Source organism: Centroberyx affinis, unplaced genomic scaffold (assembly GCF_046629955.1).
Source record: "Centroberyx affinis isolate AG114_WGS23_722 - 3 ecotype Tasmania unplaced genomic scaffold, CSIRO-AGI_Caff_v1 ptg007778l_1, whole genome shotgun sequence".
Lineage (NCBI taxonomy): Eukaryota > Metazoa > Chordata > Actinopteri > Beryciformes > Berycidae > Centroberyx > Centroberyx affinis.
In genome coordinates, this window is record NW_027283910.1 from 85,001 (window position 1) to 110,000 (window position 25,000).

General features: G+C 44.2%; 1 protein-coding gene across 2 annotated transcripts in view; it reads right to left on the reverse strand.

Moving 5' to 3' along the window:
- The window catches only part of mgat5 (alpha-1,6-mannosylglycoprotein 6-beta-N-acetylglucosaminyltransferase), a 92,599-nt gene that overhangs the window by 17,905 nt on the left and 49,694 nt on the right, over positions 1-25,000 (reverse strand). The window contains exons 7-12 of one of the 2 annotated variants that reach the window (XM_071513961.1): positions 24,851-24,883; positions 23,878-24,039; positions 22,176-22,345; positions 19,869-20,003; positions 15,076-15,209; positions 4,986-5,119 (exon numbers count right to left, since the gene is read on the reverse strand). In XM_071513961.1, the coding sequence (XP_071370062.1) occupies positions 4,986-5,119; positions 15,076-15,209; positions 19,869-20,003; positions 22,176-22,345; positions 23,878-24,039; positions 24,851-24,883 (768 nt within the window). The remainder of the gene's footprint in view (positions 1-4,985; positions 5,120-15,075; positions 15,210-19,868; positions 20,004-22,175; positions 22,346-23,877; positions 24,040-24,850; positions 24,884-25,000) is intronic. The other variant, XM_071513962.1, reaches the window with a different exon arrangement.

Below are 25,000 nucleotides of genomic sequence, written 5' to 3' on the forward strand. Positions count from 1 at the left end.
TGTGTAGCCAAAGGGCCTGCAGCTCTCTCTCTCTCTCTCTCCGTCTCTCCACACATCCTAGTCTCATTCTCACCTTTCTCCACATTCCCTTCTCTCTCTCATCAAATGCTTCTCTTATACACTGGCTAGGTGAATCCAGGCCATCATCCCTTATTGATTTCCCTTATTAAATCCATACCAATCACAGAGGAGATGTAGATAAAGAGAAGCAGTTAGAGAAGGATTTTTAGAGAGATTTTTTCTCACTGATAGAGCATGACAAGAAAAGTGCAACTCATATGAGGTTACTCATATCATAATACAAACACTATATCCTCAAGTTTTCTATTCGGTACCTTGACATACTTCTTGATATACTTGTTATTGGGTGAAGTGGCGGTGCTGCACATTATTCTTTCCAACTAACCATGAGCAGACATGGAACCAAGAGCTGGTTTGGAGAGGGAGAGAGAGAGAGAGAGAGAGAAGGCAGACAGTCACTCTCGCTCTGCCTTTCTACCGCTCCGAGCAGGTTGCTATGGAAACGGGCTCCCAGAGAGGTGGTCTGGCCATTTTATTTTCGGGTCTTACCGCCGACACGCTGCCTCCTCGACAACATAATAATTACGGTCGGTCTCGCCCTTTAATCCCAAGATCTCAGTATCAGTTTCAGTATCAGTTTCAATTTCGGCCACCCCCCCCCCGCACTTCCTTCAGGTCGACCAGGTGCCTCCGGTCCTCTAGGCCGAGTTCAGCGGCGGAATGAGGAATAGTTTAATTTCACTAGGATTTAATTCACTTGAAATTATCCCAGTTGTAATCATAGGTTTCACTATGACCGCTATTATCTCCCATTGTACAGTGTAGACAGCTATACAATTCAATACTAAATCGACAACAACAAAAATCCCTGGGACAAAATCTTATCAAATGGGTGTCAGAGTTTGAACTTTTTACCATTCTACCGTCTGTTCACACCATTGACCATTGTATTCTGTTATTTTTGCATATGCACATTGCTGTATATTGTTTGTCTGCAACTTATACATTTGCTATTTATGCTACATCCTTAGCCGGGTCTCTCTTGAGAGGACGTTTTTAATTGGGACAGTCTGGTTCAATAAAAACCTGCTGTTGTTCCAAAATAACATCAACACATTATACATTAAGCCTTGCAGAGCTGCAGAGTTAATCCTGGCTCAAGCTGAAAGGTGAAACTGATTGTAGATCAGATACTTGTAGACACATTTTTTTAAAGTATATTTTTACGTTTTTTTTTGGTTTATTAGCACACAGTGGAAGGTGAAATATGGTAAAAATAAGGCATGATATGTGAAACATCACTGGGACATTGTATGTATAGTACATAATCCCACAGTGGGATGAGGAGGAATACATTATCAGTAGGGTAGGGGCTGGCCAATCAAATCCCTTCTCTCCCTTCCCTTTAAACGCAGTGCGCTCTGCTCCGCGGCGCTCTGACAATTTGGTGATGGAGAGAAAAGTCTGGAGCGGTTCCGCCACAAAAGCTTCTCCCGAGAGGAATTAGCTTGGGAGGAGATAACACATTTGCTTGCTGTGTCGCTCTGGTCCGAGGAGAAGCATTGCTTCACGTCACGGGCACATACTGACGGTTTTATGTCGGACGACAATCCTTCAACCACAGCCCCATGTGTAGTTGGAATGAAAAATGTTGTATCGTATATTTTCCTCCTTGAGGGATTTATATCAAAGTCAAATTGGCCAACATATCATTCACAAAAAGGGTCGGTAAGTCTTTGAAGAGGATCTTCACCGTTCCCCTCTCTCTGGACTGGCAGTCGGCGGCACGGCTAAAAATACAAGCTGGAGAGACTGCTGCCGATTTCACAATATTTCATAATATAAGTTAATGGTTAACTGCTGTAGATTTCCTGAAAGAGTTGTCGGTAGCGTGCCGTTACACAGGCCTCGTATAAATCACAATATGTCCTTCAGTGGTGAGCAAAATGAGTTGCCGGCAGAGTAGATGGGACATATTGACTGAAAACAAATGGCTGGTATTGTAGGTACTTGAGGTGCATACACACACACACACACACACCTCTCTAAATACAGCCAACACCACTCAGTCTTGAAAAACTCTGGAAATCAGAATTACCTCAGCGTGTGTGTGTGTGTGTGTCTGTCTGCGTGATGACTCAGTCTGCCTCACACAATGGTCCACTTCATATACCTGTGGGGATGTGTGTGACCTAAGCACCTTTGCATACTGATCAGGCGGAGCGGGGGCCTTCAACAGGTTTTGGTTTCTATGAAGACTATTACCTGCCTAACCCGCATTAACCTCTGCAAATTAAGGGCCGGGCAGGAGAAAGCATTCGGCTAAAGAACACTTCTGTAGCGCAGCCGGCTCAGACACACTGTCTGCTCCTCCAGTGTCTCCAGACCTTCATTTTTGCATTTAAAGAGTATGATGTCTGCTGATAGTGGCTGGGCAGCAACTCAGTGTCTCAACACGACTACAACCCAAGCACTACACCCATACTTTTCATATTTATCCACTCTTTTTTACAAACTTTACAAGACTTGGAAATAATCACATCAATTCTACATACTTTTCCAAACCTGTGTAGGAACTAGGGATGGGATAATAACCGATTTAAATATATATTGCGGTAAAAAACAACGTTTATTTATTTTTATTACTGTGACCACTGCGATAACCGGCAACTTGTTGGGAGGCTGAATAGCAAACGCAAAAAGTCCCCATTTTACATAAATATTTTACATGTGTTCTACAGTCTGACATTAAAACGTGTTTATAAAAGATTAAACACGAGCCAAGATTTTGGCCAAGATAATCACACTATGAAATCTTCATATCTGCACAGGCCTAGTAGGAACTAAGGTAAATGTAACCTTTCTGTTTGACCCCACAACACAATGTCTCATCCCATTGTTCCCGTCTATCATTTACAGTCCAATAAAACAGAAGTGTGATAAGACTGATCTGGACAGAACACTTTCCTGTTTTCCAAAGTCTGCAAAGGACACGGTGTTTCCCAGCTCCCTTTATCCAGCTGGACTTTAAAGCGGGAACTCGTAAAGCTGGAAATAAAAGCCCCCGCATATCAAGTTGTAAAAATTGTGATTGCGGTGTTGTGAAAGCGGCTAAGTGGGGGGGTGTTTTTTTTTTGGGCTGGGCTTGTAGGGGACAAGTCAAGAGCGGGGCCTTTGCCCTTGCTGGGTGCTATTAGTTTTGGAGCAGTAAGAAGTTAAAGGTGGAGGCAGGTTTGGAGAGGAAGAGCTGGGGATGGAAAGAGAGGTTTCATGCCAAAATGTCATATAGGGGAAAAAGATGCTTAATGTTTATTGCTGAACATTTAAAGACCCCATGACAAGGCATCTTTACTTCCTTGATTTGATGTATTTGCTGTTGAAACAGGATGTTGGGGCGGGACATAACGCAGTGAGGCATCACAGTCTAAACCAATGGAATATGAATCAGGACAATAAAACCAGGGACAATAAAATAAAATAAAATAAAATGAAATAAAATAAAATAAATATGACAATAAAACCATCAAAAAGATGGTTTTATTGGTTCATTTTACTGTCATGACAAGCAATTTTCTAACAGTACGTGCCACTTTTGTTTTTACATGGTGGATATATTGTTTTGGAATGAAACCCATCAAGTGTAGAGAAAGACGGCAGGACGGAGGGAGTGAATCGGGCGAGGGCGGGAAAGGGAGAGAGCTCAGAGCGAGTCGGCTCGTTATCAGTCAACCCCAAAATGGCCCTTTAATTAAAAGTAGGAGGTAATGAACACGCTTGGGAGTGCGATTAGCAGCTAATGCCTCTCGCTGTGAGCTGATGGGCCCCCCCCGTCTGCCCTTTCACAGCCGCACTGAAACGGCACGCCGCTCGATACTACGAGCCCACCGCCGACTCCCTCTGGATCATACAACTACAAGACCTCGGGACTTGCAATGCGGCTTCGACACGCCAACTGTGAAAGAAAATATTGAATGTTTTGTTGTTGTTTTTCCGCTTTGATTTTTTTTTGCATCCGATCAAATCCGGATGCACTGACTGGCCTGGACGCTCCCCAGTCGGATTTTCCTCACATTAATCCTTTGTGACAGATCACATCTCTAAATGTTCAGGCTCACAATAACCCATCTGACCTGAAACCAGCAGCGAGTAATGAGTAATGTATAGTTTTTTTGAGAAGCGAGCCTGAAACTGACCCCCCCCCCCCCTTGATGCTTGCACACATCTCTCTCTTAGCGTTTACTGTCATTCCACTAAGTTCCTTCCTGTCAGTCCCAAAAAGGCGTTCGGATCCGGAGCGACCCGTTCCGAAACGGGACGGTAAATCCAGCGTTCCGCCGCGTGCCGAACAATGCGCAAATCTCTCCGCGTCTTCCGAGTCTTTTTTTTTGTGTCTGGGGTACAGTAATCCCCCCCGGTCTCCGTGCCGCAGTGCAAGCATGCATCTGAATATATTACACACACACAAAAAAAAAAAAAAACTCCGGCGAGAAGGAGATAAGCTGAATTTCGAGCTCCTAAACCAGACTGTTATGAAGTTCCCTCCGAAAGTTTTTGCCCAAGGTTGTTCAAAGGGTTTCACTGCAGGCTCTCAGAGGTCTGAAAATGGGTTATCCTTGGTGTTCTTTGGCAAGCCTAGTGAAGCCTGCCACTTTCATCTTCAGATGAAGTATATATATGTGTGTGTGTGTGTGTGTGTGTCAGGAAATGAAAGAGTGCGTGAAGGTGTGTGTGAATGTGAAGTGTGAGTATATACACACGCGTATGTAGGTTTTTGTGTACGTCTATGTAGTTGACTTTTCAAAACTATTTCCTCCTTTATCCTTTAGAACGATGAACTCAGTCTCCTATTGGTTGTCATAACATAGCATTCTCTACATCAAGAAAGGGCAGGAATCCTTGAAGGTGGAATATATGTTCATGCACAGTGTGTGTGTGTGTGTGTGTGTGTGTGTGTGTGTGTGTACCTTCCAGAAGTTGTCCACCTTGCCGTAGACGAGCGACTGGTTCTGCCGCTTGATGTCGTCGATGTGCTTGATGTCGCTGGCGTTGAGGTGCTGCTCCACCACGAAGCCCAGGAAACTGTTGTCTGGCGTGTGAGCTGCGGCGCAAACAACACACACACACACACACACACACACACACACACACACACACACACACACACACAAAACAGAGATGAATGTCACGGCTCGCCTCCAAGGGATTAAGAAGACTGAGTTACAGGCTCTCAAATGCCTCAGAAGACAATGACTATTTCAACAAGCTGACTTTGTAAGTGGTGTGCAACAAGGCCGGGAGAAAAGAGAGAAAGAAAAGAAAGAAAGAAATAAAGAAAGTAAGGAAGAGGAAAACAATGCAAGGAGGGCAAGAGAAAAAAAAAAAACGGTAATCAATCTTGCAAACACGTCCGCTTTTTTTTTTGCACGAGGTGAGAACGGTTGCTCAACACGTCTCGTCGAGCGCGCTTTGCCTTTTTTTTGTTCCCTCCATTTCCTCATTACCCGATGATAGCCGGTTACTATGGGAACTACTAGAGCAGCAGGGTCAAGTAGGCAGCCCCCGAACTGGCACCACTTCACCTCGCTACCATCTGCCTTCCAACACAAATCTCAAGATAAGGCTTTTTGTCTTTCTAAAAAGGGAAGATCGAGACGAAAAATGAATAAGCTCAAAGACTCTCGATCCTGTAATTTAAAAAGGAAAAAAAAAAGGACTTGTAGACTAAGAGAGGGAGGGAGTGAGGGAGGGCAGCGAGGGAGGTGTTTGTGCTGCTGTGGTTTGTTGCCTCCACGCCTCGGGAATCTGCTGCGGTTTACGGCTTGCTTTTTTTTTTTTTTTTTTTTTACCGCCGCGCTATCGCTACGGAGGCAAATTCAGGTCAGTCCGTCTGGGAGGGGACACCTCCCGTGTACCTGGGCGCGATAACATCTCATCACACTGTGGTAAAAAACCTTCTTTGTCTGGCTGTCTGTTATGGAGCAGTATCGCATGAATAAAAGGAAGTTGTGTTATTGTGAAAGTCTAACTTTAACTATGACTGAACGCCTCAGCTGCAAATTCTCACCTCCCACAGTCCTCTTTGTGCATTCAGAAATAACTAGATGTCATCGGCCCAGAAGCGAAGGAAGCGAAAGCAGGAAATTAATTAAAACGGTCATGCATTTGTGTCTCACAATAGGTGAAAGAGGACAAAACAAACATGTCGCGACATGGGAAAAGCTGTGACAGCTCCACTAGTACGAGAGAGAAAAGGCAAATGTTTCATTATGAAAGCGTCGTGAAGAGGTGGCAAAAAAAATATCTGGCTTAGTTTACGAACGCATCATCAATGAGAGATGAGATGAAAGAAGAGACGAGACAGGATGAGACGAGGAGAGGAGAGGAGAGCAGGGGAGAGGAGGGGAGAGGGGAGGAGAGGAGAGGGGAGGGGAGGAGAGGAGAGGAGAGGAGGGGAGAGGAGAGGAGGGGAGAGGAGAGGAGAGAAAGTGGATGTGACAGTTGGTGCCATGCTGAGAGGTGGCTGGCCCCCGCTGGATGCTGCCAAGACGCCAGCCAGTCAGCTTCAATGAAACGCCTAAAACAAGACACACGGCCAGGCAATCTATACCTAATGTGATTTAGGTCATTTTGTGGAAGTCATAAAAAAAAAGAAACCAACAGCTAGTGGATGGGAATGGTCAAACTCTGGCTGTCTCCACAATGTCACAAACAGTATGGGATGTAGCGGAAATGTTAGTGGGAACCGACAGAAAATACCAAGCTGCATAAAATCAATACAAATTTGTGGTTGTACTGGGCAATGCTGATAAAGGCCAAGTGCTGAAACGCATTTGTTTCTTTGTATGTTGCTGTGCAATAAAAAAGCATTTTAACATATTCTGTGAGTGTGGACGTTCGTCTTTTTGATGCATTATGTCCAAGAGTCTACACCCAGTATAGATTCAGAAGTTTCTATTTTGTTCTTTTATTCAGCTTCCAGTTGGGAATGTGTGAAACAGTATCGATTCCTGAAAAAAAATCCTGAAAAAAAGTTTCCCTGGGTAAAAACAGGTTCACTTCCTAGATGGCACTCGGTAGAGCGCATATCTCTGCCAACGCTATGCAACTGTCAATATACAGTATATTAGTTCCACATGTCAGATTTTCACCAAAAGTTAATCATTTCTTCCATGCTGCATTACCGATTTGTTTCACATTTTCATGACTGGACCTGAAATGGGACATGAGATCTGCCTGTTGAAATTCTAGCCACTTTTAAACGTTTTAGCTGATTATCTCACCACAACATGGCCAATCAGGTCTATATCTGTTGAGTGGCCATTAGTGCTGCCCTTCTACCACTGGACCAAGTTTTGGGAAAAATGATGTCTAAACTGGAAATGAGCTCTCCAGTGCCCGCATGTTGTTTGATTGGCCCAATAATGGAGGGTTTGCCTCTTCTTCTGTCTGCTCATAGGCCATTAAGTTCCATGGTGTTACGGTGAATCTGTTCGGGAGTTATACGCCTTTTCGTGAGAAGTCACCGTCCAACTCCATTGGCAGAGGTAAAAAGAGAATACCTTCCTATAGTTGGGTTGATTTACCAGTTGTGCACTGTCACTGTCACTGTCAGTTGGACCTGTCATTAGCATCAGCACTGAAACAATTCAGGTTTAACGAGTGTAAATAACTCTTGGCTGATCAGGCTTTGTGTAATGGGAGTGCGTGATTCATAACATTCCACAAACAGGAGAGCAGGAGTGTGAAGGCAGGGACACGGCTGTCATGACTTCACTGTGGTAAACATCAGGTGCTGTAGAAAGTTCTACGCTGATAATAACAGTGCTAGTTCAGTTAATGGTGGTGACTTAATTGCTAAAGTCGTGCTTTTGCAGAGGTGTTGGCTGAAATGTGACCTTTCCTCCCTCCTGGTGTTTGTTCACTCACTCTAAGCAGTTCACATATTGGCTTTGGCTTAATAGCTTTAGGAAAACAGAAAAGGAAAAGGAGAGCAGGAAATGTGTTATGAAGAGCAAACAAGCTGGTAACGTTACACCAGACTGAAGAAAAAATATTGCAATAATTCTTAAGCATCTCATTTTTCTCCAAAATCATCTTTTTGACACTTTCACGAGGGCAGTAAAAGCAGTAATCACCATTTTCAGCAAAAAATAACTGCAAAATATTTGTGTTGCCTTTCAGTTTGCCTTATGAGAAACTATAAGTATAATCACTGTCTGCACCATACTAGCGGAAATGCTGTTTTTCTTGGATTCGGATGGGAGTTAACAGTCAAGGTTACTACACATTTTACACATCAAGCTGCTACACTTCTTGACTGGACTTGTTCAGTGTGATGTATACTGATAGTATCTGGGCTGTGTGCCAGTCCAGGCCACTACACTCTCGAGGTGAAAACTATTCACAACAAATATTACAACGTGTGAAAAGAAGTGGAGCTACGACTGTGAGCGCCATCACATTTTTTTTACAGACTTTTTGTGCAGTTCCTAACCTATTCAAGACATGGAAATTGGGAAAAATCTACACTTTTTCCTGAGTTTTCCATACATTCCTGACCTGCACTGACAATGCACAGTGGAACCTTTCACCCACTGAGCATTGTTAGTTCACTTTATCATTGGGACAGTGTAGGGAGAGGACTGGAATGTGGGAGTGGGTGCTGGGAAGACGTTACTAAATCTGTGTGAGGTGTCAGCAGAACACGACACCAGTTCCTGTAGTGTCTACCGTTGAATGGTAATCAATGGTAGACACTACAGGATGAATGGCAATGCTAACAGTAGTTTATTTGAAAGTGAACAGAACACATTTTTCTTTGTTTTCCACATTTTAGAATAACAGTAAAGACATCAAAACTGTGAAATGACACAAATGTAATTATGCAGTGCCCAAAAATTGTTAAAATCAAATCTATCTTATATTTTAGATTCTTTCAAGTAGCCGCCCTTTGCCTTGATGGAAAGGCAAAGGCTTTGGAAAGAAATTCATACATAGGCATCAACTTCACTATTTATATTACTAAAAAAATTCAAGCATTTAAGCATAAGCCTTTAGATCAAAATGGCTTTAAGAGAATGAAAAACACAGTACATTCATTCAGGTGTGTCCAAACTTTTGACTGGTAGTGTACATACACATGAAGTTGGTAAATTACATACATGGGCAAGATGGTAGTAACTGTTACATAATGTTAGTATCCGCTAATTCCGTGATATTAATAATAAGTTGCATTAATAAAAATGCAGGATAAAAACAAAACCCCACAAAAGTCAACAGCCTATTTCCACTGCGGGTTTTTAAACAGCTAAAATGGGCCAGGTGCCACTGGGAGGTACGATAACAACCCGTTCGCGCGATTAAAAATTACTGCTATGTAAGAAATTCTGACTGTAGTGTGACAGAGAGAGAGTCCCAGGCATGAGGAGGAGGCGGCACTGACACCGCAGCGCTGAACCGACTGTAAACAGGACGGGGGCCGCGGCTGTTAATTAGCGCTCGGCACTCTTGGCGCGTTCGGCAACAGATGCCTCCCTCTCCCACAAGAACTGCCACTCAAAGTGCCTCTCCGCTCGCCGGCCGCGTTCGCGCTGTTAGCTAACAAACAGCCGGGGAGGACACTGTTGCCGGGGGGGAAGCGGCAAGAGCCGTCGCTCTTGACGGGGCAAATTTGCTTTTGTGGGGAAGCCTGGATCCACTCCGTCAGACCGGGAGTGGATGTTGGCAGAACTCCCCTGGTCGAGTTAAGTTTGCGGGAAGAGGTGGGGAAGAGGGGGGGGGTCGGCGTTTCTCTTGAGGAGCGGGATATCGTCTCCGAGAGGGACCGGCCTCCTTTGTAAGTCTCATTAAATCAATGCGAGGAGGCAGAGGAGGCTACATCATCACACAAAGGAGAGGCACCGTTTGTGATGATGACAGAGAACTGTCTAAGAAAGTGCACCGGATAAGGCGTACTCCCAAGTCGCAGACCTGAGGAGTATGTAATTAGTGTTGGCTCAATACACTTAGGAATCCATGGTTCATTTTACAAGGAACTAACTAGAAAAAAAAAAAAAAGATTTAAAAGTGCAAAGATGCGGCATCAGCAGGAAAACCTCCAGCGCTTTGAGAACTCAACATCAAAGACTGGTCTTACCACTTATCTGAATGGGCCTGCAGGGAGGAAATAAATAAATAAACCAAACCTGTGATCCTTCCGCACAAGCTCCTTTGAGAGTTGAGTTGATGAAGGTTGATTAGTTTGGACAGCACCAAAGATTTGAGCGGAGGGGGCGGGTGAACTTAAAAATGTCCATCTGATCAACTTGGCAGAGTCCTGCAGTGCTGCCAGCATCGCCTTCCAAAAACACTCAGCCCCTTAAAGCGGCGCTCGACTAAAGATGCACATTAAGTGGCTTTAATCTCAAAGTAATTCTCTATAATCAGTGGTTATTTCCATCTGATTTATTAATTGGGAAAAGGGATATTACCATCTGCCAAAGAACTAATGCCTGTGTATGTCTGCTGTGCCTGGATGTTCTCAACAGAGGTGAGCTGTTTCTGACACACGGATGCTCATTTGTGTTTGGCGTGCGATTCAGTTGCAACTGTCTTCTAGTCTCTGGTCCATCTGCCATCCATCTGAGTGAAGTTGAAGCAAACTTTTGGAATATCGCAAACATAAAATGGGATTTAAGTTTCCATCAGCTGGGTTGAAGCAAAGAAACTGTAGCTATGACAGAAAGCACATCCATGAGGAGAACGGAAAGAGTCGTCCAAGTCGTTCCAAGAATTGATTAGCATTGGGAATATTGTCATTGTTCTTTAGTGTTAGCTAATGTTTGCCATATTTCATGCTGTCTGAAGACAAAAACAAAGAAATGCAGTTGGCAGGCACCTGTTGTGGTTGCGAGTGACAGCGCATACTTCTCTGAGAAGTCATGGTGGACAGATACTTTACAGATAATCGTCCAAATGTGTTTATTTCGCTTTTTAGCACAACATTTCTCCATTCTAAAATGTTTCCACCTAAAGCAACCATAAAACAAATAGCGTAAAGGGAATTTAATAGATATTTGACATTTCCATTCAGCTTTTCCAACTTGATACATAATAATTTGCATAAAAATACTTGCATGGAAGCCCAGCTACTGTGATTGAGTGGTATAGTTAACTGGGGTGCACCGCTTACTGTAGCTGCATGGAATTCAATTTCACTATGCTGTTGTTAATGTCTTTCCCGGGTCTCTGGCCTCTCCATAATGCTAACTGCCAACTATCTGAGAAACTAATTTTAAAATGACTACAGGAGAGCGCGCTGCCCAATCTCGTTGAATAAAACGAAAGCCCTTACAGATGGACGGGAATAATGTGGTCATATTATTTTTCTCTGCAGCATTGCTGGACTTTGAGATTCAGATTCAGCGTTGGGGCTTTTTGGGACTCCATAAATGCTTCCATTATCCCAAGCCTCTGCAATCAGTCAGGGCAAAGTATCTGAACAGGTTTCAAATGATCTTTTAAATCACGTCGGGTTCATGGCGAGGGGTGCTCTATTAGAGCGGCATAATGGCCTCAATGTTTCCCTCCTGCTAAGGTCCCCGAATAGATCCAGCACTGAACTATTCATGGACTGTTACTGTCGGGAGTAAATGTCTCAAATGAAGTGTTTCATGGCAAAACGCTGTGTCATCAGTCGGCATTTCCAAAAAACATAGATCTCTTTTCCATGAGCAAAGGTCTAAGATGATTCATAATTTACCAGTAGCCCATAGTGCGCTTCACTTTCAACAATTATTTTTTAAGAGAAGGTGTCGTTTTTTTTTCAAATTATCTCACTTTAGAACAAAGCTCTTGCTTTTTCTGTCTGGCAGAATCACTTGTAAGCAAAACTTTTTGAGGTATATCTGTGCTGATACAGGCCAAGTACAGAAGGCATGTTCAGGAACGGCAGACCGTTGAGGACAAAAAAAAAAAACAACCTCTTCCTCATGTGAAGTGAGGGGGCGTGCCGGCGACATTATCAATCAAAGCTCAACAGTCAGGCAGTATCAGCCTGGCTGATCTCAGCGTCAGTCGGGCGGTTGGCAATGTTTCAAAGATAAATTCTGCTCCTGCTGTAATGTTCAACCTCTGACCAGTATTAATCATCATTTGCATTTTAAACGTTTCGCAAGACTTGCTCTAGTGCAAGGGAGTTAGCAAACAGAGGCACGGCTACACATAAGGAGGATCAGTAGTAAACATGTGGTAGCAACTGGTAATCTTATCACTGATCACCTTAGCCATAAGCCTAACTGTATTGACCAAAAGAGGAAAAACCTGGTTCTAAATCACTTGATCAACATAAGCTATAGTTTACCACCAACTAAAAACTATCTGATATACGTGTGAATGTGGGAATAGATAAGGGTGACTTTTGCCTGATGTATTGTATGAATCTAGGAAAGCAGGTTAAACAAGAGTGGAGCCAGTGTACTGGTAAAGTTATGTTGGCCGATGTACAAGCCTAAACTCCTGGTGTAACACATTCCACTACATTCTAAGACACAGAGTCAGGGATAAGGGAGGAACGAACTGCGTGAGAGCAGTATAGTTCACTGTAAGTTCACACGCTGCTGTACCAAAAGAAATGCACTGACAGCCCCACTGCAAGGCCCTATAGGAGTTCATGATTGCACTAACAAACACAGGAGCAGGCGTGTGTGCTATTTCTCTCGCATGTACACACACACACACAGCCTCATATCTTTAAAATAATTATTTGTCCCTTGTCCATTTATTGTTTTTCTGTGTGATTTTTTTTTTTGCTTCGTAAATTACTTTGTGACATAAATAAATTTGACTTGATGAGACTTGAATCCCTTCAGGTTAGTCTGACGGCGGATATGGGGAGAAGAGGAAAGGTTAACTGTATTACATTTGCCAGTCTACAGCTTTCCTCAATATAAATGACTCGTGCTGGCCGGCAGAGCCAAGTAAGATGCACAGCCCATTGGAACACAAATTGTACACCAGAAAACATTCCCTGCTATCCCTACTTTGGGCTGACTGAAATAGATTAATGAGGTCGATTTGGCCTTGTCTTGTCTTATTGGCCAGAGGCCACATACTCCCGATTCCCTCGACCAATGATTTATGGAGGACTGCCTAATGGTAACAAATGGACCAATCCAAATCTAGGATAAATTACCTACTACCACCTGATTTGTCCACTGTTACATCTACATTCAATAGGTGAGTGGAAATACAATTTCACAGCCGGGGAACCGAATATTAAATATTACATAAGCTTTGACCAAAAGTAAATGTGTCAGTGGAGACCAACTTTGTGTTTACTTCCTGACTGGGATTAATCTGTCTGCCACACCTTGATGAAGAAGTATCTGCAAATAACTCTTAGCATTTGTTTGACCACGCTTGGAAGACCAGATGGGTGGGGCCAAAATGGGACAATACAAAGAATATTCGCATGAACGAATTTCAAAGTCAATGGAGCAGAATTTTCTTTAACCGACATTTAACTTCACTGAAATGTCCTCAAGCGGTAAATTCCACCCGTCTGGTTATCCAAGCCAAAAACACCAAACACTAAGAAATACTTAAAGCTAATATTTGACTACTGTCTGGTGTCTCAGAAAGCAACAATAGGAAACCTGAGATATCTGCTTTAATGTAAGGTGCTGTTTGGGTTGCAAGGTGCATAGACTACTCTTTAGCCTCAAGACAAGGTGTTGTGCACAATGCAAAGCTGCAAGAAAAACAACAGCTGCTCTTTCTCATCTCTCGTGCCTGGAAGCAAAGCCATTCTGCGGTTTTAACACTCTGCCAAACCACAGTGCACTTGTTTCGCCAGCGATATCATCTAACCCAGCGACTTTTAGCTGGATTTCCTGCAAAGCCCCCGTGTCTTATGAGAAAGACATACCCTACTCGCCAGACAAAGGGCCCATTCAGGTGCAATGGTATTCCGGAGCGTTCCGGGCCTCACCTCGCAAACGGAGACCGCGGGGGTAACATTTCACTTTCTCTTAGCCATGGGGAAAAGGTCAATCCCCCCGGGGGGTTGGCTCCCTTTCCTCCTCAGAACCCTCTCCTCCTCCGCTACGCCCCCACCCCCACCCACCCGCCCCGCAGTTGACTCCGGTTACAGAGTGATCTCACACTGGCGGTGATGCGCGCACAGACTCGCACACAGCAATAAAATCCCCACGTCCTACATTCATAATCACAGTAAAATGTGAGTGCCGAGTGTCTGACCTCTTAATTTCCTTTAATCTGCTTGATGATATTCCATTAGCCAGCGCCGTGCTGGATGTCTTTTATGCCCGACTTTCAACCAAAGCGTCCCGTTCACCGAAACTGCGGTGGTAGTAAACAGACCACGATGCGGTGAGCATTTATCCTGATTTGGGTAACCTGGTTTGGCAACTTGACCTTATGCAACAACAGCAGACTGGGGAAGTTGCTGGGAAAAGCCAGTTAAGGTTACTGGGGTGATGAAAGCTTTTGAGAGGCATGTTGTGAGGCGGGCCAATGCCATTCTCGACTGTCGTGGTCACCCCCTCAGAGAGCCGTTTTACTGCTGCTACACGGTTCCTCAACTCAAGACTAAAAGAAACAGAGATTCAATTATCCCCCTCCACTTGCCTGAGCTGCACATGTAATGCTACAGCCTCTTAGGCTTGTATAAGAAAGTTGCATCTTGGACTGATGAGGCATTTCTTTGCCTATTGGCTCCATCAGTGGACAAATCAACTGGTAACTTTCTCTATACTTGTTTGTATGGTACATACTGCAGTGATGTGTCATGGGTTTTTAAACCCTGTGAGTAAACCACATTTTGGTTATGGCAAATATCAATTTGAAAATTAAAATTTGATTTGAACTGGATAACTTTGATGGGATTGACTGATTTTGTCTGATACAGTCCAGCCAAATGGCCCTTTTTGTAATCCATTTAGGGCTAAAGCTTACTCGCCCTTTAGTGATGTTTGACAGAGGAACGGTGGGAGGAGAGGGGCGGTGTGTGTGTGTGTGTGTGTGTGTGCGTGTGTTGGTGCACTGCCGACTTACGGAACATGGTGTTGAACTGCTGGGGGTTGAGGTTCCACTTCCCCCAGGGCGTCTTGTGGCCCTTGGACTGGGCGTAGTGGGCGTGGTTGAACTCTGGCTCCGTGCCGAACGAATCCAGCACCCGCAACATGCACCTATGGCACACACACACACACACACACAGAGTTGTAATGACATGCATGTATGATAAACTACTTAAGACAAACATTGTTTTAGAAGACAGTTTATTTGGATTGAGTTCAATATAACTCATACACCAGCTTACACAGACCCAGTGTATTGTTGTTATATCACGCCCAGGAAGATAAATGGTTCACACCCTGTGCACTCACAGCTACAGAGACAGTGTACCCGCAGTCAACCACTGAACAGTGCTTTTCACACCGTACACTGTTAGTTTTCCACACCAAGGTCTAAGAACTAACCCCAGGGTAATTTAACCCCCATTTACACCATTTACAGTTGCATTTTTTTACCCTGTTTAGACACAGAGAAGCAGCACTGACTCCTGTTCCAGAGAGTAAACCTAGCCAACACCGGGGGGGGTTAAGCCCAAATGTAACTAGACTCACAATGGCTCCGGAGTGCAGTCAGTGCTCGGGTTAAAGGCGGTGTGAAACATATACAGAGGTTTTGTTTGCACAAGGATTTATTGGATTGCATATTTTTTTCTGTGAGCTTTTGGCACGTTGCCTAAGAGTGTGTGACGGCTAAACGTGAGATTTACATGTATTTCAATGCTGTAAAAGGGTTTTTGTTATTTACTGGAATAAAAGAGCCATGTATTTTGAGTTATGGCTGATAAAGCTTCCCCTCTCCCTGTCTACATATCAAACTGAATGTAAATAAACTTTAGGTTAAATCAATTTTTAAAACATGTCCTTAAGCATCCGACTTTCAAACAGCGGGCATCCGGAAACACGAAGCCATGAACTACGGCCTCCGTGTCAGACCGGGAGACAAGAGCGAGCCCGTCCTGCGGAGGCGGAAGACTGTGAATGAACATCGGAGTCGACTGAAAGGTCAGAGCACAGGATTAATTAGAGCACGACCAGGAGAGAGAGAGAGAGAGAGAGAGAGAAGAGTGTGGTACATGCTGAGGACCGACGCGCTCGTGACCTTTAACTCCGCGTTCTCTAACTCGCTCCTCGTTACTCACTTCCCCCTTTTCGAGACGCCCGCTCCGTCTCTTGTTTATACACCGCTAGCCACGGGAATGCCCTTGCACGTTCCGACTGGGTGGTGCAATATGTGGCAACTTGGATGAGGGGAAAGGTAAATAAAGGACAAAAGAGATAGCTGGCTGCTTTTTTACCTTGAGCTGCAGCACCGAGGCTAATTTCAATCTGTTGACGTGGCAGTAAAGTATTGAATCTCTCTCTCTCTCTCACTGTTGAATCCCTCTTTTTCTTTATCACCGAGCTGTTTCTCTCGCGCCGACTTATTCCGTCTCCTTGATTCATCCGTGGCTCTCGCTCATCTTGATTTGTCTGTTCTGCCGAGGAAAGGCTTTTGCTTCGGGGGGAAAATAAAGTTATGTTCCTCCATTCAAGTAAAGTAAAGTTCTGTGATTACGCTCCAGCTGGGGGCCAAGGTAGAATAGTCAGCATTAATCACTGTGATAAGGAGCCAGGTGTAAACACATGAACGCACACACCTGCACCTAGAATATTCTCCCTCTCTCTCTTTGGGTTTGTCTCTCCGCCCAGGCAGATGCTCTGCAGATGGCTGTGCGAACTGTGGAAGGCCCTGGGAGAGGAGAGAGCCGGGAAAGGCGTCCACCGCGAGGGAAACTTTAGACTGGAAGGGGAACAACAACAAGAGCGACAACATGCCCACATGCCATCTCCGCGCGCTCCGGAGGAAAAACAACCGTCATCTGTCGCCGGTAAATATCCTCAGCAGATGGGGGAGCGCTGTTGAAGCCACAGACTTGTTGGATGCGTGTGGCTGGAGTCGAGGCTGTTCTGACACTTCTCAAAGTCTCAAAGTGGGGTTGCGGGGACCCCCTAAACAAAATAAGGAATACATTCATTTCCCTATAATTGAATTCACTAGAAATGATCCCTAACTTCGGTGATATTGGCAGAAATCTTAAGGGGAATTCTACAATGAAAATGAAATTTAGAGATATAGCTCTTTGTGTGGCCAAAAAATCCATCGCAGTAATATGGAAGTCTAATTGTCACCTCTCAATAGGACTTTGGCTCTCAGAAATGAATACCCTGGAGAAAATGACATATATTTATTTATTTTAAATATGACTGCTTTCTGAAAATTTGGAAACCTTGAAACCTGAAACCTTGCCTTTGTCAACAATGGAAAGGTATAATACAGATATGATGAAGTGATTCTGTGCAAAATATCGATCATGAAATTGGTTGAAATGTCTCTAGCTAGTTTTTTTTTTTTCAGTGTTATGTTTGGATCGAAGTTTGTGTGTTCTATATTCTGAAAAACAACAAATAAAATATTCAAAAAGAAGAAGAAATTATCCCAAACAGAGAATGTATAAGAATGACTGAATGAATCATCTTAAAATTCATCCATCCATTCATTCATAGTGCATCCACTGCACTATGGAAAATCATATCTGATTACTTTCAGTTAATTTTAGATTACTTTGCCTCTAGAATCCACTGAAATATTACTTTTTATCAACAATTTTTTTCCAGTAAAGAGACTCTAACATTAATTGTTATCATTTACAATCACTTCAAGGCTTGTAAAACTGCTCATAAGCTCACAATCTACATGCCTCTTTTTTCCTTCAAACATGCTTCAAACAATCATCCAAGAAGTAAAACACATTTTTCTCCCAAAAATATCTAAAATCTGATTACTGTTAGCTTTTACCTGTTACCATTCTATAACCCATTACTCCCCGAATCCCCCAGCAAGACGTTGGCTTGACAGCGAAACAAACAAACAATAGACACTGTGGACAAAGGGAAACCCTCTGGCACCATGAATCACTCACACACACACACACACACACACACACACACACACTTAAGCACCGCATACAGACAGCGCTATGCAAAATCAAAGTGCTCATAAAACAAAAGTGAGGAAGTGGCACATGCAAATAGACGACAGCAGAGACAAAGGGGAAAAAGAGGCAAGAGAGATAAGCGGAGGCGGAGGAGGAAGAGGCGACACCATGAGATCAAACATGTGACACACACACGGCTGCTGACTAACTCTTCACTTTGTCCGGTTTCGTTTCTGCACCGTTTTCACTGAGCATAAGCAATAACCGACAGCGGATGGTGGGAGTGGGACAATTCGCTGGAGCCTCGCTGATGCAGATGAAAGTGTGCCGTCTCTCTGCCCGATGAAGTTATTGGATTGAGGGGATTAAATGAAATAGAACAATGGGCCAACATTGGCTCTGGTTTGCACCCGGAAAAAACAATAGCTCACAGTATTCCCGTTCCTCCGCAGCGGTATGAAACGCAGTGATACAGTGAGACAGATAGCCAGAAGACGGGGGCAATAACAAAACGCATTAATCACAAACGGGCCCGACAGACTTCTGCTTGCCTTTTCCCCGAACACAAACACAAACAAAAAAAACAGAACAACAAGAGTGAAACGGTTTACTGGTTGCGCGCATTCGGGGTCTGATATGCAAACAATTGGGAGGCAGATAGCTGGAATTAAATCAGCCGTTTTTCAGTCCATAGGGCATCTTTCTGCCGTTCCCGTGTGACAAATGAAGTTTAGATTAGGGCGGTTTCGCGGAAAAAGGGATTGTGGGATTCTCTGGCCACGACGGCAAGAAAATGTAATTCACTTCTAACAAGAGGAGGCAAAGTAAAAGACACTTTGGGAGAGAGGGAGGAGGAATGAAGAGAGAGAGAGAGAGAGAGAGAGAGAGAGAGAGAGAGAGAGAGGGACTAGGTTAGATCTAACGAGAGAATAAACCGTGCGGAGATGGCCGTAACGGCGCTAAACGACTCAAAAAGCACCTAGAAAGCTCACCTTGACATAAGTGCTCTGACATAAGTGGTCAGTAATTGCAGACGAAATCATGCGGTGCAGAAAAACAGCATCTGGACCTTACATTACGGCTAAAGCTGAGTCCGTTTCCTCCGGGCACAAAGGGAGCGGACGCAGTTTCGAGCGTGAACTCGCAGGGCAAACAAAACCTGGTGACAAGCGGGAGGAACCGGGAGGGCCATTAGCCGGCCCAGACTTATTGTTCTATTTCTCTTCCCGTCAGCCGGAGCTGATGAGAGCTTTTTTTTTTTTCTTTTTTTTTTCTCCCCCGGAGCAGGACCAGGAAGGCCTCGTCCCCGCAGCTCTCTCAGCGGAGCAATCAAGAGAGGGAGGATAGACTTGGCGGGTCAAAACGTCGCCGACAACAGAGGCTACTTCAGCCTTTTTTTGGGGAAACGGTGCTGATGCGCGGGTGGGCAGAAAATAGACTCATTGTCCAGCGGGCTGCCAAGGGCTGTCGACAAACAGGCCAGACAACAGGAGGTCTCAACCCCCGACGCAATCTGCCCGTGTGAGAGGAGCCGTCCAAACCGCAGCTGGCAGCGGTGCGGCACAAGGTTAGAGAAGTGGGCTTGTTCAAATAGTTGGAATTCGACTCCCCAGAGCAGCTGATATGATGATATAAACAGGGGAATTGAAAGAGTAACGCCTCGCTCGTCTTCATAAATGACCATCACAGTGCTTTTGAGCCAGGCCCCAAATATTTAACAAACTTGTTCCTCTTGGTCATCTCAAAGCTTTTTCCGCTGTTGCTAAATGCATGAAAGGTCGAATGTAAAAGCACTCACTGGTAGTGGACCCAGGACGGTCCCAGCGTCTTCTTGAACTGGGTGAGGCCCACAATGTCGATGTAGATAAGCTCCACCACCTTGTCGCCCTGAGTGGGGCAGCTGGACTTGTTCCCCATGACCCTGCGCATGATCCTGGGGAGGAAAAGTTTGGCATCAGAATCAACATTTAAATCGTCCAGAGGCGTCAAAAAAGAAGTCAAAACGTTGCATTCTTACAAAGGTCTGTCATTTCATTTTTTTCCTGCGTTTATACTGGGAAAATTAATTGAGTATGGTCTGATCCTCTTCTGAAAAGCCAATGGGCAAAGCCATGCATAACACAGAAACCTGTTACAGTTGGATACTGCTTTGACACGGCTCTGATTGTCAATTTTCGGGTGAGAAATATCACCTTGGTAACAATAATCCCCATCTCCCCCTCTGGGAAGAGAGTTGGTACTGGAGAGGGTTTAGGAGGATCATTCTGTTTACTGCAGCGGTGGGTGAAAATTATTGACTTCTGGAATAATAAATAATACATTCCACTCAAAAAAAGAAGCCCGCTAATATTCTCTCTCTTTTGCATTTTTAAGGACGCAAAAACTTTCCGTCAACAGATGTGCTGAATTCAGTTTCTTGGCAGATACAGTTGTACAGAGTGAAGATGGTACAGGTTTAAACCATGCAGGGGATAATATCAATTCCCATCAAAACTCAAATGCATGATCCTGGGCAGATTTTATACAGGGACAGCAAGCTACAAAGCCAAAGAAACTGAGAAAAATGACTTCAGCATTTATCTCCTGCCCCCAAAAAACATTATCGGTACAGAAGTGGACTGAATATATCCCTTAATAGCATTTGTGGGTTTAATGTTTGTTGATATTAAAACTAAACCGTAGCCGTGACCTTTGACAACACAGAAAGTAATTATTGCGTCAAACCTGTTTTGAGAGCGGCAGGCTGGTTAACAGGGAGGGACAGTGAACTAGACCGGTAAGGACTGCACATGGGGAATGGGAAACCTGATGACTTTGTTCAGTCTGTAAGCCCGGACTGCAAAAGCACAGCAGCGCGCAACATACTGTCTCCATGTCAAACAGGATGCTCCCGCTGATATGCTGATGATACCGTCTTTATTACAGAAGACAGAGCCACAGTCCGCCTGGCAGTCTGACAAAGCAGCAGCATTAGAAGTTTACAGCTGGCCAATGGGCTTTTTCTACTAGTAAAACACCTCAATACATATATTAGATAAAAGACAAGGGAGCTAAATTTGTTTACCCTCAGTCAGCGTGTGTTGGTTTACCTAAACATCGCAGATAAAAGGCTTGGGTTTTTTTGTGGCAAACAGAAGGGGCTTTCAGTTCAGGCCCTGTTCAGCACCAACCTCGGGCTATTAGGGTGTTACAGTGCATTGGGTTACACGCTCAGCAGTCATTTTATACACTCTGAGGGTTGCATTGCACAGCACCAACGCTGCAAAAAGGAGTTCCAATACGTTTGTTTGCGATCTAGCCCCCACAATCTTTTTTAATTCTGAGTGTAGTCACATATATTATATTATATTATAAATGATATGGGCTTAGGCTTGTGTTTGGGTTGTACAGAGCGGTGATGCTACAAAAAGCAGTCGCTGTCTCAAAACATTTGCTCACAATTGCGGAAATGGAAAAGTACCAATACTAAGCAACATTCCTATATGCTCACTTAATGTAACCTTTGACCCATATTTACACCTTAAGTGCCTCAAACTCAAGAATACTGAATCAGCTTCACCATTATAAGATTAAACTCTAAAGTCAGTCTGTATCTCTGTATCTGTATTAACATAATCATGAATATTAACACTATAAAACTCTGTGTAATCATCTAGATTTTGAGTTCCTTGGCTCCCAACCTGCAGATTGAATAAACCTGTCAAACTGCCACTCTCTCATCCTGAGTTTTCTTCCACACTGTCTACCTTTTTTCTAACATTTGCTATTTCTGAGGTTATGGAGGGTCATGGGGGGGTCAATAATCAAACCAGATTGTGAACTACATCAATTTTGAGTAGGGTGAACACTCCCTTTAAAGCTCTTCTCCACTGACCTTATCACACTGTTCAAATAGATTAGCTCTACTGACTAGGCTGCATCTTTTGAAGTGAAGTATGATTATCCCCAGTCAGAATGAGTTGAAGCTGTTTGACAGGTGAATCGGGGAGAGGGAACTTCTACCTCTCTGTGTCGGCTGATAAAAATGTGTCTCCACTAGAAACCGATCAGTCTTTCTGTTGCATATTTAGGGCGCATCATGATACTAAACGTGTGCAGTACTGACTCTTTGAGCTCGGCGAGGGAGGCCGAGATGCGGACGTCGTGGCCCAGCAGGTAGAGCGTGGTGATGAGGTCGCTCCACTGGACCAGCTCGCCCAGCGGGCCGCCGCTGAAGGCGTTCTCCGCGATCTTGAAGCCCGACTCCTTGGTCAGCAGGCCCAAGTGCACCAGGATCTGACGGAGGAGGGAGGGAGGGAAGGAAGGAGTGATGAGTGATGACAAAGAAATACATCTTAATGCGTGGTGCTGAAAAACAGTGAGATCCGCAAACGTTTCCTAGACAGATGTTAAAAAAAAAAAAAAGCGTTAAAGAGGGTGGAATAATGATTGAAAAGGGCACTGTAATTTCTGACTCTACATTACACCATTGTTTGCCCTATTACAAAAAATTGGAGTGTTCAAAGTGTTTATCCTTGTGCGAAGTGTATCCTGTGGCGGCAGTTTCACTTCTCATGCTCTTAACGCTGGCAGGTGCATGGCCCACATGCTGAGAAAAACGCAAGTAACGAAACTAACATTATCAACAGCACACACACACACACACACACACAGGATGGTTTTGCTGTTATTGAGGGAACACAGTGTTCCACAGCGGGAGAAGGTAGTAATACGGGTCTCTGTTTGAAGTGACCGACACGTTTTTCATTGTTGACGGCCAGCCCCAGTCGCTGGGACGCATTGTTCGTGGATTAATGTGTGCGGATTAATATCCAGGAGAGATTAGCGGCTGGAATAGAGAGCTAGATTTAGCCTATTCTGTACTGCTAGAGGGAAGAAAGGCTTTCCGTTTATGTTACATGATATATAAGATAGAAGGGTCAGATAGACAGACAGATGAGGGGGCTTCTTCTCTTCTCTTCACTTCTTTTCTCTGCCTTGCTCAGGGGGGGACGCTGCTTTGCATCAGCACCAAGGTGTCATGGGAATGCGGCGTGAATTATTCACAAGCCCGGTGGGAAGCGAGGAGTGCATTATTCAGCGCCGGGAGCCGCCACCAGCTCGGGACACAATGGAATATCCTTGTCTCTCTTTTCTCACGCCATTCCATGTGAATAAGTGTGTGTGTGTGTGTGTGTGTGAGTGTACCTAAGAGAGGTATGTGTGACGCATGTGTGTGTGAATGGGCTACATCCTATCTTAAGCCTGGCTATATATGGGTGTATGGTGTGTATGTGTGGCAAGACACTGCCGCCTGTTTCCAGAAAGTTCAAAGATTTAAATTGAGTTAAAACAAGTTAAACATCAAACAACCTCCCGTGATTGGAAGATTGAGATATATTGAAGTAATCCTCTTAAATATTCCAATTTGGTTAGCTGAGAGCTCCTGATAGCTAATAACTTCATTAAGATTCAATAGTGAGTTTTACTTCCATGCCAGCAATCATTTTGTCAGAGTAGCAGTCTTCCAAATTGAATGAAATTTATATCTGTGTGCACTTATCTACTTATGTGCATCCCTGCTTGTGTGTGTGACAACTGATTACCAGCATTTTCAAAAAAATACATTTCTGTTTTACTGCTCTACTGCCTACTGATATAACACAACAGTGACTGGGCAGTTAGCATGAGCAGTGATAGCCACCCTGACTGAACAGACAAAGAAAAGAGAAACTGCATCAACAGAAGATCCAAGCAAAAAGACGTCACAGGACTGGACACACTGATTTGATTGACAGGTTATGTTACGGCTGAGCGCCCCCTTTCACCTTCTTCCTCCGACGCTTGGCCAGGTTCTGCTTGCCGGCCAGCGAGCGGATGGCGCTGACCCACGGCTCGGCCATGCGCTTGATCCGCAGCATCATCCAGCGGAACTCCTCCCGCCTCGACATCACCCGGTACAGCTCCTCGAAACTGGTCCGGATCTCCGTCTGGACACACACACAGGGAGAAATTCATTGATAAGATAAATCTGTATATGATGCCTCCGTCTGTAATTTTGTGATGATGTGAACAGCTTACAATGCACATTAGCCCATCTGCACATAGTTCTGCACATGTATGTTCCTCCATCTGTACACCTGATAATGTGAACAGCTAGTGATGCACACTTCATCGCCTCTAACCTGTAAATCTGCCCACGAAGACGCTGTATCATTATTTATTATGTTATTCTCTAAGTTCTTCTTGTTGTAATTGCTTGTTGCATTATCACCAATACTTAGCATTTGTTCCTATTTGTATCTATATTCTTGGCTGCTGCCGTGACCCAATTTCCCAGCGGGGATCATTAAAGTTTCATCTAAGCTAATCTAAAATTGCAATATTGACGACTGCAATTTCCAAATCGCCAAAGGGCTGTTTTCTTGGAGCTCCTACAAGAGAGATATGCCGGTGCTGTGAGGAGTCCCCGCTCCACAAATCAAGTTGCATGTTGGAGGAAAAAGTTTCCCATCCAAACCGCCTGAATCTAACAATTTTTTTAGCATCTTAGGTGGGCGGATGGATTGAGCAGATAGAGGTAGAGAGGCTGGGAAGGGTTTGCAGATGGACAGATGGAGGAGTGGATGGATGAATGCTGAATGTGAATATGTGTCAGAATGTACTGTGAAACTCAATGTGTCTCTGCACCAATTTGTCTGAGACAAATGCATTCAAGTGATTCTGTTTGGGTGAGTAATACTTGCAGAGGAAACTGACATCACATTATATACATTACATACAGGGCACACGAGAATTTACCTTTCCATCTACAACTTGCGTCTGACGTCTCGCCTGAGAAAAAGATGTCAAGGAAAACCTTAGTATAAATCTTCAGACTGAAAACCGTAAAGCTCTTTCAGTGAATTCAGGCATTGTGTTTATGGCCAAAGGAACAACAAACACCGAGCG